At 40.2% G+C, this 14,744-nt stretch overlaps 1 protein-coding gene across 1 annotated transcript in view; it reads right to left on the minus strand.

Moving 5' to 3' along the window:
- Positions 1-592: 592 nt before the first annotated feature.
- Positions 593-14,744, minus strand: part of LOC139720880 (uncharacterized) — a 38,564-nt gene continuing 24,412 nt past the window's right edge. The window contains exons 2-6 of the mRNA XM_071632211.1: positions 8,761-8,865; positions 8,043-8,161; positions 2,980-3,313; positions 2,045-2,208; positions 593-1,437 (exon numbers count right to left, since the gene is read on the minus strand). Coding sequence (XP_071488312.1) covers positions 593-1,437; positions 2,045-2,208; positions 2,980-3,313; positions 8,043-8,161; positions 8,761-8,865 — 1,567 coding nt within the window. The remainder of the gene's footprint in view (positions 1,438-2,044; positions 2,209-2,979; positions 3,314-8,042; positions 8,162-8,760; positions 8,866-14,744) is intronic.

Consider the following 14,744-nt stretch of genomic DNA (forward strand, 5'->3'; position numbering starts at 1 on the left):
TATAAACAGAAAAAGGACAGCTGTAAAGTTAATTGCCTATCGATAAATAAGATATTTTCATTGTGCTACGGATACTATAATTTTTACAGAATGTATTTCTTACGCAATGAATAGATTCTCTTCTCTTTTTTAACACCAAAACAAGTAGCTCAAGTACCACAAAGATGTTGCGCGTTTGGAGTTTACCCCTTTCCTCCAATTTATCATACTTCAGCGCATCTTGAATGTACACTACTCGGTTATCAGTATTCAGTGGATTGATGGACACGTCCAGCTAGATACTGGCATAAAGTGATACTGCGCATATTGCACTACTTTTTGTATAACATGTTATATAACAGAATGCAGCAGTTGGTATTATCCGTATTGTATCTTCGACTTCATGTTACACCGGGCATTCTTGTAGAAAACTTGTCAGTCAGTGCAAAATGCACACACGTAGGCCTAAGCAGTTATTCATGGAAAACCTCGTATCAATGTTGCTGGGCGTTCCACACTATAGTCACAGCGAAACAGTTCGTTTTATGATTCATGGCTGTCTCCAACACCGGGATATGACTGTGGAAAAGACACTGCCCTAGTTCTGTTAACATCAGCTCTCGTTGACGTCCAGAGTCTCGTAATGACCAGACGTAGCCCATTTCGTTCCGGTCACTCCTGATTTCGGCCCCCGTCTCAGCTTATCGTAGTCGTTCTCCTCTGACCCCTCGAGAGATCCGCCTGGACTCTTTGTCTCACAAGCTGGCTTAACGCTACTCGCGTGGTTCAGTTTGCCGTACATGTTATCAGGTTCACCTTCTATACTGTGCCGCAACGAGCTGTAGCCACTCGAGTTCTCAGACTCGTCGTCCTTGGCGTACCCGGATGACATGCGTCGCCCTCCCCCGGCACAACTGGTGAAGAGCTTAGTGCTTTCCTGGAAGTTGTTCTGCTTCACCAAAGCAAGGACGTTCCCGGTGTTGAGAGTTCCTACGCCTCGCAGCGGCCCATCTTTGAGACTGACGCCCACTCGAGAGTTCCACGTGCTCGACTTGGATTTCCCCTGGTTCTTTTGATTTGGATCGGCGTAGAGAGGCGATGTGTCATTCGCGTTGCGCTCATCTAAGTTGAAGGCATGGTAAGCCCCATGCAGGTTGTCTTCCTCTTCCGGGCTTTTCTTCGGCTTCTTGCTGTTATCGAGCAGTTCTTCCGTGTCGTTGTCGGCTTTGCGAAGCTTGTTGACGACGGCGTATTGCGGGACTGTTCGTACGGACCCTCCGCGCTTAGCGCCCGTTTTCTTGTGCTTTTGTGATCCGTTCAAACTTTGTCCGCTGTTTGAGTTTTTAGGCTGAAGCTTGTTCTTACTCTTGACTTCGTCCGCATGGCTAACCTCGGCCTTGGATGTAACTGGACCGAACTCTGACCCAGGAATCTCCGCAATCTCGACGTAGGGGCCGTCTGTTACAGGATTTTGTGAAAAAAAAAACAACAAAGAAGAACCTATTGACTCGAATAATTCTTAGACATAATAAAGCAGCTAAAGCGTAAATATTATGCAGGTCTGACAAAGTCTGTCTGTCAACGTCATGTTTAGGCTGCATCTGTTTGGAATGATTATTCTAGGCGGATGCATATCCACGTCTACCATTTACATCAATTGCAATCTTACTTTCGGTCTCTTGAATAATTATGCAATAGATACCGGGGTAGTTCCCTTTTCCATAAATATTACTCAGGCACTGACCGTCTGTTTTATATGGACTTCATCGAATGAAATGGGGAGGTGAAGAGATCATTACCCAGCAAAATTTAATGGATTGTAGTGTCGCTCAGTTTAAAGGGAAAAAATGCCGCATGAGTCGGCACAGACAACACTGCTTGATATTTCATCGTGTCACGTGTCACCACCAAAATTAGAATCATTCCTCTGAACTATGACTTCTTGTTAAAAGAATGTCTCATAGATATAAACACATACAGGGCATGACAGGTGAGAATCTGACTTTCATATTGAATTAAGTTGACGTCTGCCCGAAATTGTACAGAAAACTTATGACATGCTAACCTTTTCTCGAAAGTCTCTTGCATTTTTTGGACGCCTTGCATGGCTTCGTGGTCGGCTTCGACAGTGTTTGTACCGTGGGTCGAACCGCGGAAACCCGCTTCATTTCGAGCTTGGTCGGAGGCTTGGGGTGGTTGCCGGAGCGGAACCTCACAGAATCGTGGAACCTGGGTCGAGAGGAATATGTCATGCAAAGTCGGTAATATCAAGGTGATCAAGGCGATGCCGCCTTGGTGTTACGATGAGAATACAAGTTCAAGCCACACTTCGTTATTCCGAAGGTTCATTAATCCGAAAATGAAATAAGGTTTGTTATTCTGGAAGTTCATTCATCCGAAAATGAAGTAAGGTTCATAATTAGAAAGGTTCGTTTAGTACGCACCTTCTTTGAATTTATGGAATAACGAATTTTCGGAATAACGAACATTACCCATAAGTTCTCAGAGACAACAGCCCGAGTAGAAGTACGCTTACCCCCATTGAGAGACAAACTCATAGATGAAGCTATTACATCATCTTGACAATGAAACAGTGATATCTTTACTACTAAAGTACGAAGATTTGAATCTTTAAAGGCTTGTGCTTCATCAGGTGCAGTTTAAGAGTGCAATGTGTCCAAGTAATACTGCCCAGGGAAACAATACAAGTGTCCTTCCTTGGTGGATTTCTTAAAATTGAATCAAATAATCGCTGTGTACAGCCTCGCTCTTTTTATCACCACAGTTCACTTACACTGCATGATCCTTCTCAGGAGTGAGAATTCTTGTCACAAGAATTATTGTGTGATGTATGTTAGAGTCATACTTATTTTGCCTATGACGCAATTCAAGTATTGAAATTAGAAGCCCGTATTCATATATGTAAGACGTTAAATCTGATCGTGATTGCATAGTGCAAGCCAAAAGTTGACTAATTATAACTAAACCAACGTGCCCTACCCTGGTTGTATTTTGTTTCGCTTCTTCTTCCTTCTGTTGACCACGATCAGGACGACTGCCACCACGGCGGTGAGAGTGATAACCCCGGCCACTCCCGAGGCGATCAGAGGCAGGACCTTGTCGACGGCCGGACCCTTGTAGTCGGGGTTGACCTCGAAGTATCCCCCTTCCTGGTGAATTTCACCTCCATCGTGGTGGTCGGCGGACCCCTTGATACCACCATCTTTGATTGGGTAACCCCCGGCAGATCCGCGAGGTCCGAGACCACTGAAGGGAGCTCTTCCCGTGTGCGTGCTCAGAGTGGTCGGGTGCTTTGAGAGCGTTCTTAGAGCCACTGCAGTTACGGGCATACGAAAAAACAGAAGAGAAATGTGGTCACATTTCTAAAGGGAAGTTAATGAAGGCTTGGAGCTGCGGTTTAGACGTAGATTCCAAGGTTGTGAGCAAGTATGATTATATGGCCTGTATGTGCCTGCTATTGTGTTCCTCTAGTCTAAGTTAAGGTCAGGAAAACGTCACTGCAGATCATTTAAGATGATTGACAGCTACCTTCTGTCTGATTGTCACATCCAGAGTTGTATGTAGGACATGCGTTGAAACTGTCATCTTCTGTGCTGCGTCCCCTTCACGTGTGGATACGGCACAGAAGGAATTCCTGTGACCATTTGAGCCTGTTCCCTCTGGAACGAAAGTTCTGTCGTCATATATTTACGTTTATAGCAACTTGTTTGTTTGTTTGTTTGTTCGTTTGTTTGTTTGTTTGTTTTTGTTAGGACACAAAAACACACTCATGATAAGACATTAAAATTAATTATTTTTGTATACCAAAGTCATTTGTCTATTATCCATAATCATATAAAACCTGTCTATCTATCTATCTATCTATCTATTCGTTTATGTAATCATTAAACCTCCTCATTTTGACAAATTCGTCCCTTTTCCTTCAATGTGCTTTAAATTTCCTTCGTTATTCATGACTTGACAAATTACTTGAAGGTCAAGTTGAAAAAAAAAAATCCTTGCGCTGAAAAATGGGATGAGAATAGCAAAGGGCACGTTCCATTATCAGGAGACAGAGGCTACCCCCGCAGAGGAGGGCTAACGTGCTAGCAGAAATGGCACCACAGAATATTCATTTTTTCATTATTGTAATTTCATCATATCGCTCACAGGCTTATAGCACAGGCGTACGAGCAGAGGGATAAAAATGTTACAGATTCGATGGGAGTATGACTAAACGAAATTGGGGACAAGGCTCTTTTTTTTGTGATATACTAATTGTCTCACGCTTCCCATGATGTTATATATTTTCCTTTGGTTGATGGATATGAGCCTCTTCCTTAACCCAAGGTAGAAACAAATAAATGAAACAATATCAACAACACTAAACAAAACACATGAGAAACAAAACAAAGCACATAACTTAAAGGGTGTGTACAGTTCTGGTCGAGGTGAAGATTTAGCTTTTAACGTTTTGTGAGATATTCAGAAACCACTCTATGAGATGTCAAAGAGCATGCGGTTCTAAGGGGTATCAAAAGTTTATTCGATGAAAATCGGTTTTGAAATGGCTGAGATATCCAAAAACAAGGTGAAACAAAGAGATACTAATAAAGTTGGGGCATGTCGCCTTTTATTATTAGCACTTTTTTGGATATCTCGGCCATTTGAAAACCAATTTTCATCAAATAAATGTTGAATCCTTCTTAAAATTACATGCTTTTTCATATTTCATAAGAGGATTTTCATTATCTCACTTAGGAATGTTCAAAACATGAATCCCTACCTCAACCAGTACTGTACAGTCCCTTTAAGAGCAAACAGCTGTGATTTAACTTCCCGGCAAGGGAAGAATGAAAGGCAATTATGGTCAATGACTTTATCGCCGCACTAGTAGTCACTTGAATCAGCCTGAACTATGATTGCGGTTGTTTGGAGTCAGACATCAATATCGGATATCCGGACAACTCATTAGATAGTTGTAACAGATTAACCATATACGCGTTGTCAGTCTGTCGGTCAAGGCACTGAATTATCGAGTCTTCAAGTCTGTGTAAATCACTATTGTGTTTTGTCTTCGCCTCCGAATACCACTTATGCCTTTCTTTTAGTTTCTTTATATTCTGTAGTGCTTGCCTGTACTACTTTTTGGAATGTGACGTCTTTCATCCAAGTCACGCCAAATACATATTCATGTCTCTATCTGGGCTTTATCAACAGAACAAAACAAGAACATGTAACTCAAATAAAGCTCCAATGAAATGAAACATGGTTCAAATGAGTTTTTGGAAAAGATAACAAATACTAATATTCCATAACACGGAGAACAATGACAAGATAAGTCATGAATTTTGATTCTATGTGATTCATTTCAAATTATGAAAACAAAATAAAATAGGAGACCCACTTAAGAGACAGTGTGTCATGTCACAACTTATCCCATTTGTGACGTCATTAAGAAACGGAGTGCTAAGATAGCATCCAAACGGCACGATGCCTCTCGTATCGTGAGAGAAAAAAGAAAAGAAGAAGGAGGAAAAACACAACGTTTCTCACCCCGCAAATAACGCGGAAAGCCGAGATTTAGCGAATACACGATGAAGGTGGTAATCTACGACATGAATTCAAAAGCATTTGGAGCGATTTGGGGCGAGCTGCGTTGATGACTCGGCGTTGATTCATTTTAAGGTGGAATCCATACAGGAGTCAGGGAATCAGAGAGAGTCCACCCCCCCCCCCCCCTTCCTCGCGATTGGGACCTGCACTCTACACAGTTGATGACAATGAAAGACCTGAAGACGTCTCCGTTTGCAGGAAACTGAATCATCGAGCCAGAAATCCAACAAACAGCGACCACTTGAGAAGTTAGCTCCATCTCTTCCAAGTCACCTTGCTCTACCCTCTCTCTTTGCTCTTTCTTTTATTTCTGTCTATCTATCCATGTGACAATCTATCTATGATACAAAATAATGTAGGCGTGTGTTACGTGTGATATGTGTGTGCCTACGCCACGCGCAATAGAAACATTTCAAAACAAGCCCAAGTCTAGCCGTGCAAGTTGTGCTCCCGCTTTGGCTTGGAATCGTGTCTGCGAGCTTGTGTTCGAACTTCAGTTTACGTGGTTACTACATGTGTACAGGGCTTAGTGAACTCTATGTCTTGTTCCACGATTGAAGTGACCGCTTTATCTTTCCCATTGCCACGCTAACAGATGTCCTAATGAACTTGACCATGACTTTGTTCTAGCGCTAATTGGTACCCTCCTATAAGAATGCTTCAAGCCTTGATGACCATGGTAGATCCAGGGAACAGCGTTGACATATTGATCATATTTACCCAACCGAATAATGGTACAAGGGGGTTGTGGCAGTTGCTATAGGTACCACATGAACCTAATAAATATGCTCCAGCAAAATGACTTTCACCTGCCCAGTATTATATGCCAGTCCTTGACAATCACGGTAAGTTCATGTAAACAGCATGTTGATAAAAACATGCATGAACGGCGAGACCTTGACTGCATTGAGAAAGGATGGCGTTGTGATCGTCACCAGAGTTCACGCGAACTTTTTCATGTAGGACAGTCGTCCCGATATGGCGGAGGAAGTGACCCTTTTCCGCTGGTCTTATCGTCATTATCCGTTGCCTGGGCCTTTTAATTTGTTTTGTTTTGTTTATTTCTGTTCATCTGTATTTCTTAAAGTAAGGCAATCATACTGCCAGGCTTTGTGGCTAATTAGCGCCGACAGTATTGCGAACCACTCAGAGATTTTGAAAGGTTTGGGCAGCGTGGAATACATTTTTTGGTGAGACCATAATGTGCTGATCAGTTGACAATTAGGCCTATTATGATACAGCAGGGGCGTATGAAGGGGAAAATGAAGGGGATTGCGGGGAAGTGGGGGGGGGGGCTGAAGGATATTGACAGCTAGGGTCCCTATGTTCTGCACAGCTGGAGTAAGGCTCAATAACATCAGGACGTGCAGTTTGCAGATAGCTGCGGCCTCTGAGGCAATTATTGTTCATTTAACAGGCCCACTGAATGACGGGTAAATTTTGGTAGAGTTCCATTTCATTATTTGACCAATAAGATGACAAATATTGTGGTACTTCACTGTTTCTCTTTCTTTTCTGTACTATTTTTTTTTTTCAATTCTGGTTATATCACAGGAATGATGTTGTGATTTACTTTCTCTGGTGATGGATGTAGTGTATATCATTACCTATCACTCGGTTTGATTGTGTGTTTTTTTTTTGTTGTTGTTGTTGTTGTTGTTGTGTGTATGTCCACTAGGGAGTTTGTCATTCTATCATCGTTAGTATTGCTTTGACTTGATTAAAGTCACCGCTTCAATTCCTATATGACTTCATCGGTCTTTCTAGAATTAAGCCAGTGGAAACGGACCCAGGATGTAAAAGGGCGCTGTTACCTGGACCTGATGCATCGCTTTCATCCTATTGACACAAGTTGCATGTATTCAATCATTTTTATGCTTGCGCATCTATCATTTTCAAAACGTTCAAAGGTGAGTATGGCAAAGTTGTATGATGAAAATGGTCGACACAATAATCTCAAGGATCTCGGAATGTGAATGATTGTAAGCGAATAGTGAGCAACTATTGAAACTGTTCAAAAGGAGAGCGCGCGCAATATGCATCAGTGACATACTTTGTTAATCAGCAGTTAACTGGCTTTGTATCATAGATATTCGTAATGAAAATGGCGGCCTTTTTTACGTCATCCAGTGGCGCTCTCAGCAATCCTTAAATCGTATGCCTTTAAAAAACAAATCAAAACACCCGAAAACCAACCAAACAACAGGTTAACAAATAAATAAACAAACAAACAAACAAACAAACTTAAAATGTGAATTTTGTTGCTGTTGTACTTACAAAAATTAGGACCCCATTAAAATGATTTGCCCCATCCAGACAATACTGACCTCAAATCAGACCATAATGAATCATAAACAAATCAAACATTATCAAATAATAAAATAAAGTGTTCTGCCAATATAATGTCTCCACGAGGGAGCTAAAATATTAAATTTTGAAATATATACCAGTTGTGGGTGGTGCTTCCAAGCACATGGACCCTTCTTGAACGTAGCCAGGGCAACATCCGGGCCTCACCGCGTACTGAGTGGACACCAGCTCACGGTATGCATTCACGTAAACGATCCTGCAGGTATAAATAAGAAGGAGAAAAAGAAGAAGATGATGAAGATGAAGAAGAAGAAGAAGAAGAAGAAGAAGAAGAAGAAGAAGAAGAAGAAAGAAGGGGGAAGAGAAGAGAGGGACAGTGAAAGAGAGGGAACAAATATAGTTATGTCTAATCAAAGAGACTAATGCTGGATAAAACCGTTACATTACATTTCATTTACATCGCTAATGATATATGAATGTTAATAGCCATTTACAAGACATGGTCACATTGCCCTGGTAGTGGTAATAGCAGTAGTTGTGGTAGCAGTAGTCGTAGAAGTAGTTTGTGCTGCAGTGAATGGGTAATTGTGCAGACTGAAGTGGAACCGAGTTCGGAGATGTAAAAGTCTGACAGCTGTCTGAAGGCAACCAAACTATACAAGGCAGATGAGATAGAAAAGGTAATAAATGAAAAGCAAAGTTAACAAATACATGGGCACATACCAAAGTAAATTACATTTCCTAAAATGAAAAAACCTAAGAGAAAAGGGAAAAATTAACAAAAGGAAAAAAGGCTAATTCAATGTACTTTTGCAGTAAAATGATACATTATCATGAAGTGAACTGTACACTTACCTATATCTACTACACTGGGCTACGCCAAAAACACTGCATTTCGTCATATATCTGAACCTCTTCGTCTGTACGCCACTCATTGGTATCCGTTGAACATTTGTGACACTGTAAACAAAGAACAGCAACATAAGAACACTTTGAATTTTTGTGACACTGTGTAAATAAAGAGCACTTGTAGAACTTTTCTAAAACTGTGTAAAGACGAAAGATTGAGCATTGGTCGAGCATTTATGACACTATGAAAATAATAGTATGGTTACCAAAAGTTGAAAACTTTTTAAACATTTGTTGCAATATGTATAGAGAGTTAAAAGACACACACACGCACATATGAAACAAGCAAAGATATGGAAAGATTTTATTGACACAGCCCGGATAGAAGAAGGTTAATGGTAAAATAACATATTATTTCCTTGGGAATAATCAAGTCAGGCGTTTCCATTACAAAGTCTGACTCTCCTTCTCATCAATGTTACACGCTGTTATTGAATTCATCAAGGAAAATAAAAATAGGTATGATCTCTTGCACGATAACGAATTTAACACCAACTTCTTGAGCACACCTGGACAAACTTCACCACCTCCGCACGCCATTTGGTATATGCACAGAGCATAGTCATTTTTACATTCATTTGAATGGACGTAGTCACTGTTATTGATTTGACACGGAAATGATTATATATCCGCGGCTGCGTGCCTGTGTGTAATCATACAAGGTAAGCTACATGTATAACAAATTATCATAATTCTTCTGTTAATTGCAAAACATCAACACTGCCTTGGCCACGCTATTCCCAAAACAACTAGCATGATATCGAATATCGATTTTCCTCATCCAAATTCCAGGAAAGAATTAACAGGTGTGGAGAGGTGGGCTTGGTACATTGAAAATAAGTGGTTAAATGACGGAGTGACCCGCTGTACTTTTCACATCCATGCACTGTTGTGGGGAATGCGAAGCACCATTGCACTTCTTCTCCTCCCCCCTCCCCCCCCCCCCCCCTCTCCCCAACATCGCAAAATCCTCATCTAATAGTTTGTTGTTAATTGCGTCTCTAGGGCCCAATGATTATGGTCCTCATCACCATCGGTGTTATCTCGAAGAGGTCGCACCTGTGCGAGATATCTTTAATTTGATAACTCCAGCAGGTGTAGGGGGGACGATCTCAGCTACCTTGATCGTCATCCCGCGGTCACACCGAAATAGTTTTGTGCTGATTAATCTTTATGAGCTGAACTATCTGATATCTCTTTCTCTGATACATCATTTCAGTTACTTTTCAAATTTCCATCTGGATGTTGTCTTTATTGGTGTTTTTTTTTTTTTTTGGGGGGGGGGTTGTTTGGGGGGCGGGGGGGGTTACTTTTCTTACATAGTTCACTGTAGATAGTTTCGCAGTTATCATTATTATTATTACCTTCTACTAAAACGCATGCGATTAAAGTGAGGTGTGTTTAAACTGCACGCATGCATGGGTTGCTGTTTTTCAACTCCTAAGTTATGGTGAACATAATAATAGAGTCAAGATACTAATGTTAATTTCTTCATTCATTCATTAATTTACATTTATCAATACAATCATGTTCATTGACATCATTGTTAGTATCATCATCATTATCAATGTCATCATCACTCTTCCTATAATATTCTCACTACTACTACTACTACTACTATAACTGCTACTACTACTACTACTACTACTACTAATAATAATAATAATAATAATAATAATAATACTACAACTAGTAGTAGTAGTAGTAGTAATAGCGTTCTCGTTGTTGTTTGTGTTACTGTTCGTGTTCATTTTGTCATTACTCATGCTTGTAATTTTCTTCATTTTTTGAGCATTCGTTTTCCTCTTTTAGTTGCACTGACCGTATACAATTATTTTGCCCCCCCCCCCCCCAAAAAAAAAGTCAAACGATGTCCCCTTTTGCGCATCACCATGATTTATGACGGTATAGTCACAGATTTTACTTTTAGGCCACCACGACCATGAATAAGAATGCACTCCTGACTAAGAACCACGAGTGCCTTCAAGTGAATTACTATCGCGATCCAGAACATTAAAGACAGACTTTAGCAACCACCAGCAATCGCGGAAGTAAACGGAGATGTGGTGAGACAGTCACGAAAGTTGAATGAACTCTAAAAGAAAATGACTTGAGCCATTCTGACGTCATAGACCCGGCGAGCTAGTGCTTAAAATACCATCTACTATGCCTGGATGCAGTTAAAGGTATGTGAAGTGACATACGACCGTACCATAAGACTTAGATATGATCAAAACCGATTCATATATTGATTTTACATGTATTATACTGCCTGAACATACTTTGCAGTAGTTGCACTATCATTTGGTTTTTTTTTCGGAGGGCGCCACCAGGTGGTGGAGCAGGTCACAGTTTGGGGAAACTTGTAACTCGGGGTACGATTATACGCGAAATTATTGGTGATTGTAAGATCGTTCATTGACATAAAGTCAAGGTTGACCTGCTGTTCCACGAGAGAGGGAGAGGAAAAAAAAAAGATATTTGATACAAGGAAAGGAAATTGACAAACGACAATGAAAGATAACAAATGAAACATCATTTTAAGAATCCCATTGTTATCATTATTATATCAGTGTTATTATTTTAATCGTTATCATCATATTATGATGATCATTATCATTATCGCCACCATTATTACCATTATCATTATCATGGTAATTATGAGAGCATTGATTACAAAAATAGGATGGAAGTGATGGGTATGATAATGATGATAATAGTGAAAACATTTAGAATATTTACAATCTTATCCTCCATCAAGCATTAAGGCAAGATAAGATCCCTGAAATCATTCAGAAATCTTTTTTCATCATCATTGAATTATAAGAAGTCTGAATCAAGTAGTTACCCTACACAGGAGAAATTAAGATTGAATAGAAGTGCTTAAATTCACTGAATGTGGACAAAACCAGAATAAAAAGAAGAAGAAACTATGCCGACAGAAATTTTAAAGCACAAACAAAACAAACACACAAAGAAAAAAATTTTGACTTTAATTTAGATGTCATTTTTCCACTTGCTAATATTAAAAGGACCATTTACATATTTAGCGACTTAAAGGTCTATTGATAATTCTGGAATCAACGTACACGAATAAAAGAGATGTCCCAATCCTGCCTGTAATGAAATACCAACAATGAATAGCAAAAACTAAATTTATAAAACAAAGATATTTCACATTATGATATTATGTATAATTATTATATCATTATGGATTTGACGGGCATTGAGGAGAAAACAAACAGGAAGTACGGACGAAGATGAAGAGAGAGAGAGAGATAGGGTCGTTTATATTTTTAGATTGTGATTGGATTTGTCATGTTTTACGGGAGGTGGGCGCCAAATGTTTTATAAAACCTCAAGGAGAAGTGAAGCGACGTGAACTAAGAAGTTTGAAGTACGGAGAGGAACAGGGATTTTCAGACTCAATACCAGGATGGAACATTCTATTTGGAGGACTTTCTGTCTGTTTTCCAAGAAAGTAAGTGCACCGAAGTAATTTACGCAGATAATTCTCATGTCGACAAAGACTGAATTCAGCAGAGGAAAAAGAGAACTACGGTTCAGGCTCCTTTTAGGCTCATGGTCAGAGAAATTATAAATCCATGAGTGAAAGGCGATTAATCCTCCAGAAAAAGCGTAGAAATTAGCATTGACAGCCTGCTGTCAGGGGTTACCCCCGCAGGGGTATAGAAAATGAAACGTTAGTGTCATATTCTTACATCTGTAGTGCAATGATGTCAGATTTTGCAGGGTTACAACAGCAACAAAAACAATTTATGCAAAATGTTATATTCAGTGTTGAAAAGTAGAAGTAGGTCACTGGTTTCACCCTACCATCCAAATATAGACAACAAGACTCATGAGCAAATGTTTACGAAGTTCGCGCTAATAAACGCATTACGCTAATTGATTTGAAACATGGTCCCTCCCTCGATCTCCTCTCGCTAATTTGTGAATGTTGCTCCGCTTGCGGAACAATACGTTTATGGCAGAGGACTAATTTTTGGTCTCTTGCAGAAACGCTGAAATGAGGCGGAAGACGCGGCATCCGTAAACGTACGGTGGAGAGAACGTGCCTGTTCAAATCGAATTACCTGCTTTCTATGGTGTTTACTGATTGATGTCGCTTTATCGAATTTCCCGCGCATTAATGGAATCATCGAAAGACTTGAACACAATTGATTGCTATTCTTTTCTTCCTCATCATACCCTCAAGACTGATGATTGTGTATCTTCGCGGTAAATTGAGAGAGAATGACTGGGGAAGTTTCTTTTTAGAACAGATTCTGCACAGCAAGAGTGCTTCTATACAACGCATGAAACAAGCATCGAGAACAACACATAATCATAGAACATTAAAGGGCGGTTAGTTAGCTCAGTCGGTAGCGCGTCTGCCTCACGACCCAAAGAACCCCGGCCTGATTCCTGAGTCCCACTGAGCAATGTTGTGTGTAAACATACCGTCGCCTCTGGCAAGAGGCAAAACACTCTGTCCCTCGGATAGGACATAAAATGGAGGTCCCGTGTGGGAGAGAGTCACAACTCATACAGATTTTTTTTTTTTTTTTTAAAATCTTAAAGATCCCGCTTCATTTATTCATCGCAAAGAACCCGGTGAAGTGGTCCCGCCTTACATCTAACTGGACCCGAGCTATTGCAGCTGATCATATGGGCTATCCAGCCATCTTCTCAGATGGAAATGAAACAAACAAATAAACAAACAAACGGACTCGTAGGTTATGTGAAATACCTGGCAATGTTGGTCCCTGATACTACAAAATAATACATAAAAGCCACTTATGTAAAACAGATGTTTTGAAACAATAATTATTTACGTTAGAGGGACTCTTTAGTTATCAGTTCCAGTGATCTAGTCTATTTCAAGGCGTTATAAGTACTATGGAGGGCGAGTAAGCAGATATAGGTATACAGCAAGTATATTCACACGGAGTTACGGAGCTTTTAAACAAACCAGGGAGGTGAGAGGCTAACATACAAACAAATAACAGGACAAAAATCAATATTTCTTTTTTTCTTCTTCCATAGCCCAAGGAAGCCTGGAAACAGAGTTCCATCTTGATAAGGGATCGAAATGCTAGGTAAAACGGCAGATATTGTCCGACTGACTGTTTCGAAAATTTGTGTGTGTCCCGGGTAAGTAAAATGCAAAGAATAAAATGAACTGAAATTGTCATATAGGGGGGTTAACTACAAATGTAGCCGGTAACGCGGGGTCTCGAAATACGCGAGATAAAAATCTGTAAATTATAGGAAACGCTCCGATGTCTGCTGATTATAAACTGGAAATGGAAAGGGCACCTGAGCAAAACGTCCTGCATCGATAGCACTGTCCCACTTAACATGTTAACTTGGTTGCAAAGCAACCACTATCACTCTAAGCCAAATGCCTCCCGAGTATTGAAGCAGGAATAGAGTGGTGTTTTCCTGTGAGCATATACCATAACGACTTACTTACTTTATGGATCCGGTCGGCAGATTTTGCAGGGACTATATACCATTGGTGGATATATCGGACAAATTATGCTGACGAAGAAATAATCTTACTTCTTTGATTATGCATCCAATGGCACTCGGTCTATCTATGTTCATCGTGTAAGTTATCGCAGTTAAGTATGATATTTCCCACTTTTTTTTCTAAATATGTCGCAAGGACAAAGTTGTGGTATTTCAAAGTTGCACTAAAGTTGATATTATTGGCAATTGCCATTGCAATTACATAAGCCGATGTTATCACAGACTTCTCCCATTGACCCACACAAATACCCTCACTCTTTTAATATTTTCTTCTTTTTTGACATTTGATTGCAAAGAAAACAGATTGTGTCCTTGGCACCAATTTGCTGGTGTGTTGGAAAAAGCAAATCTAACAACAACGACCACTGATGACTCTAAGGCCCGAATTCACA

The sequence above is a fragment of the Diadema antillarum genome, unplaced genomic scaffold, assembly GCF_040938485.1.
Source record: "Diadema antillarum isolate AM-2024a unplaced genomic scaffold, OU_Dant_1.0 scf00000134, whole genome shotgun sequence".
NCBI lineage: Eukaryota > Metazoa > Echinodermata > Echinoidea > Diadematoida > Diadematidae > Diadema > Diadema antillarum.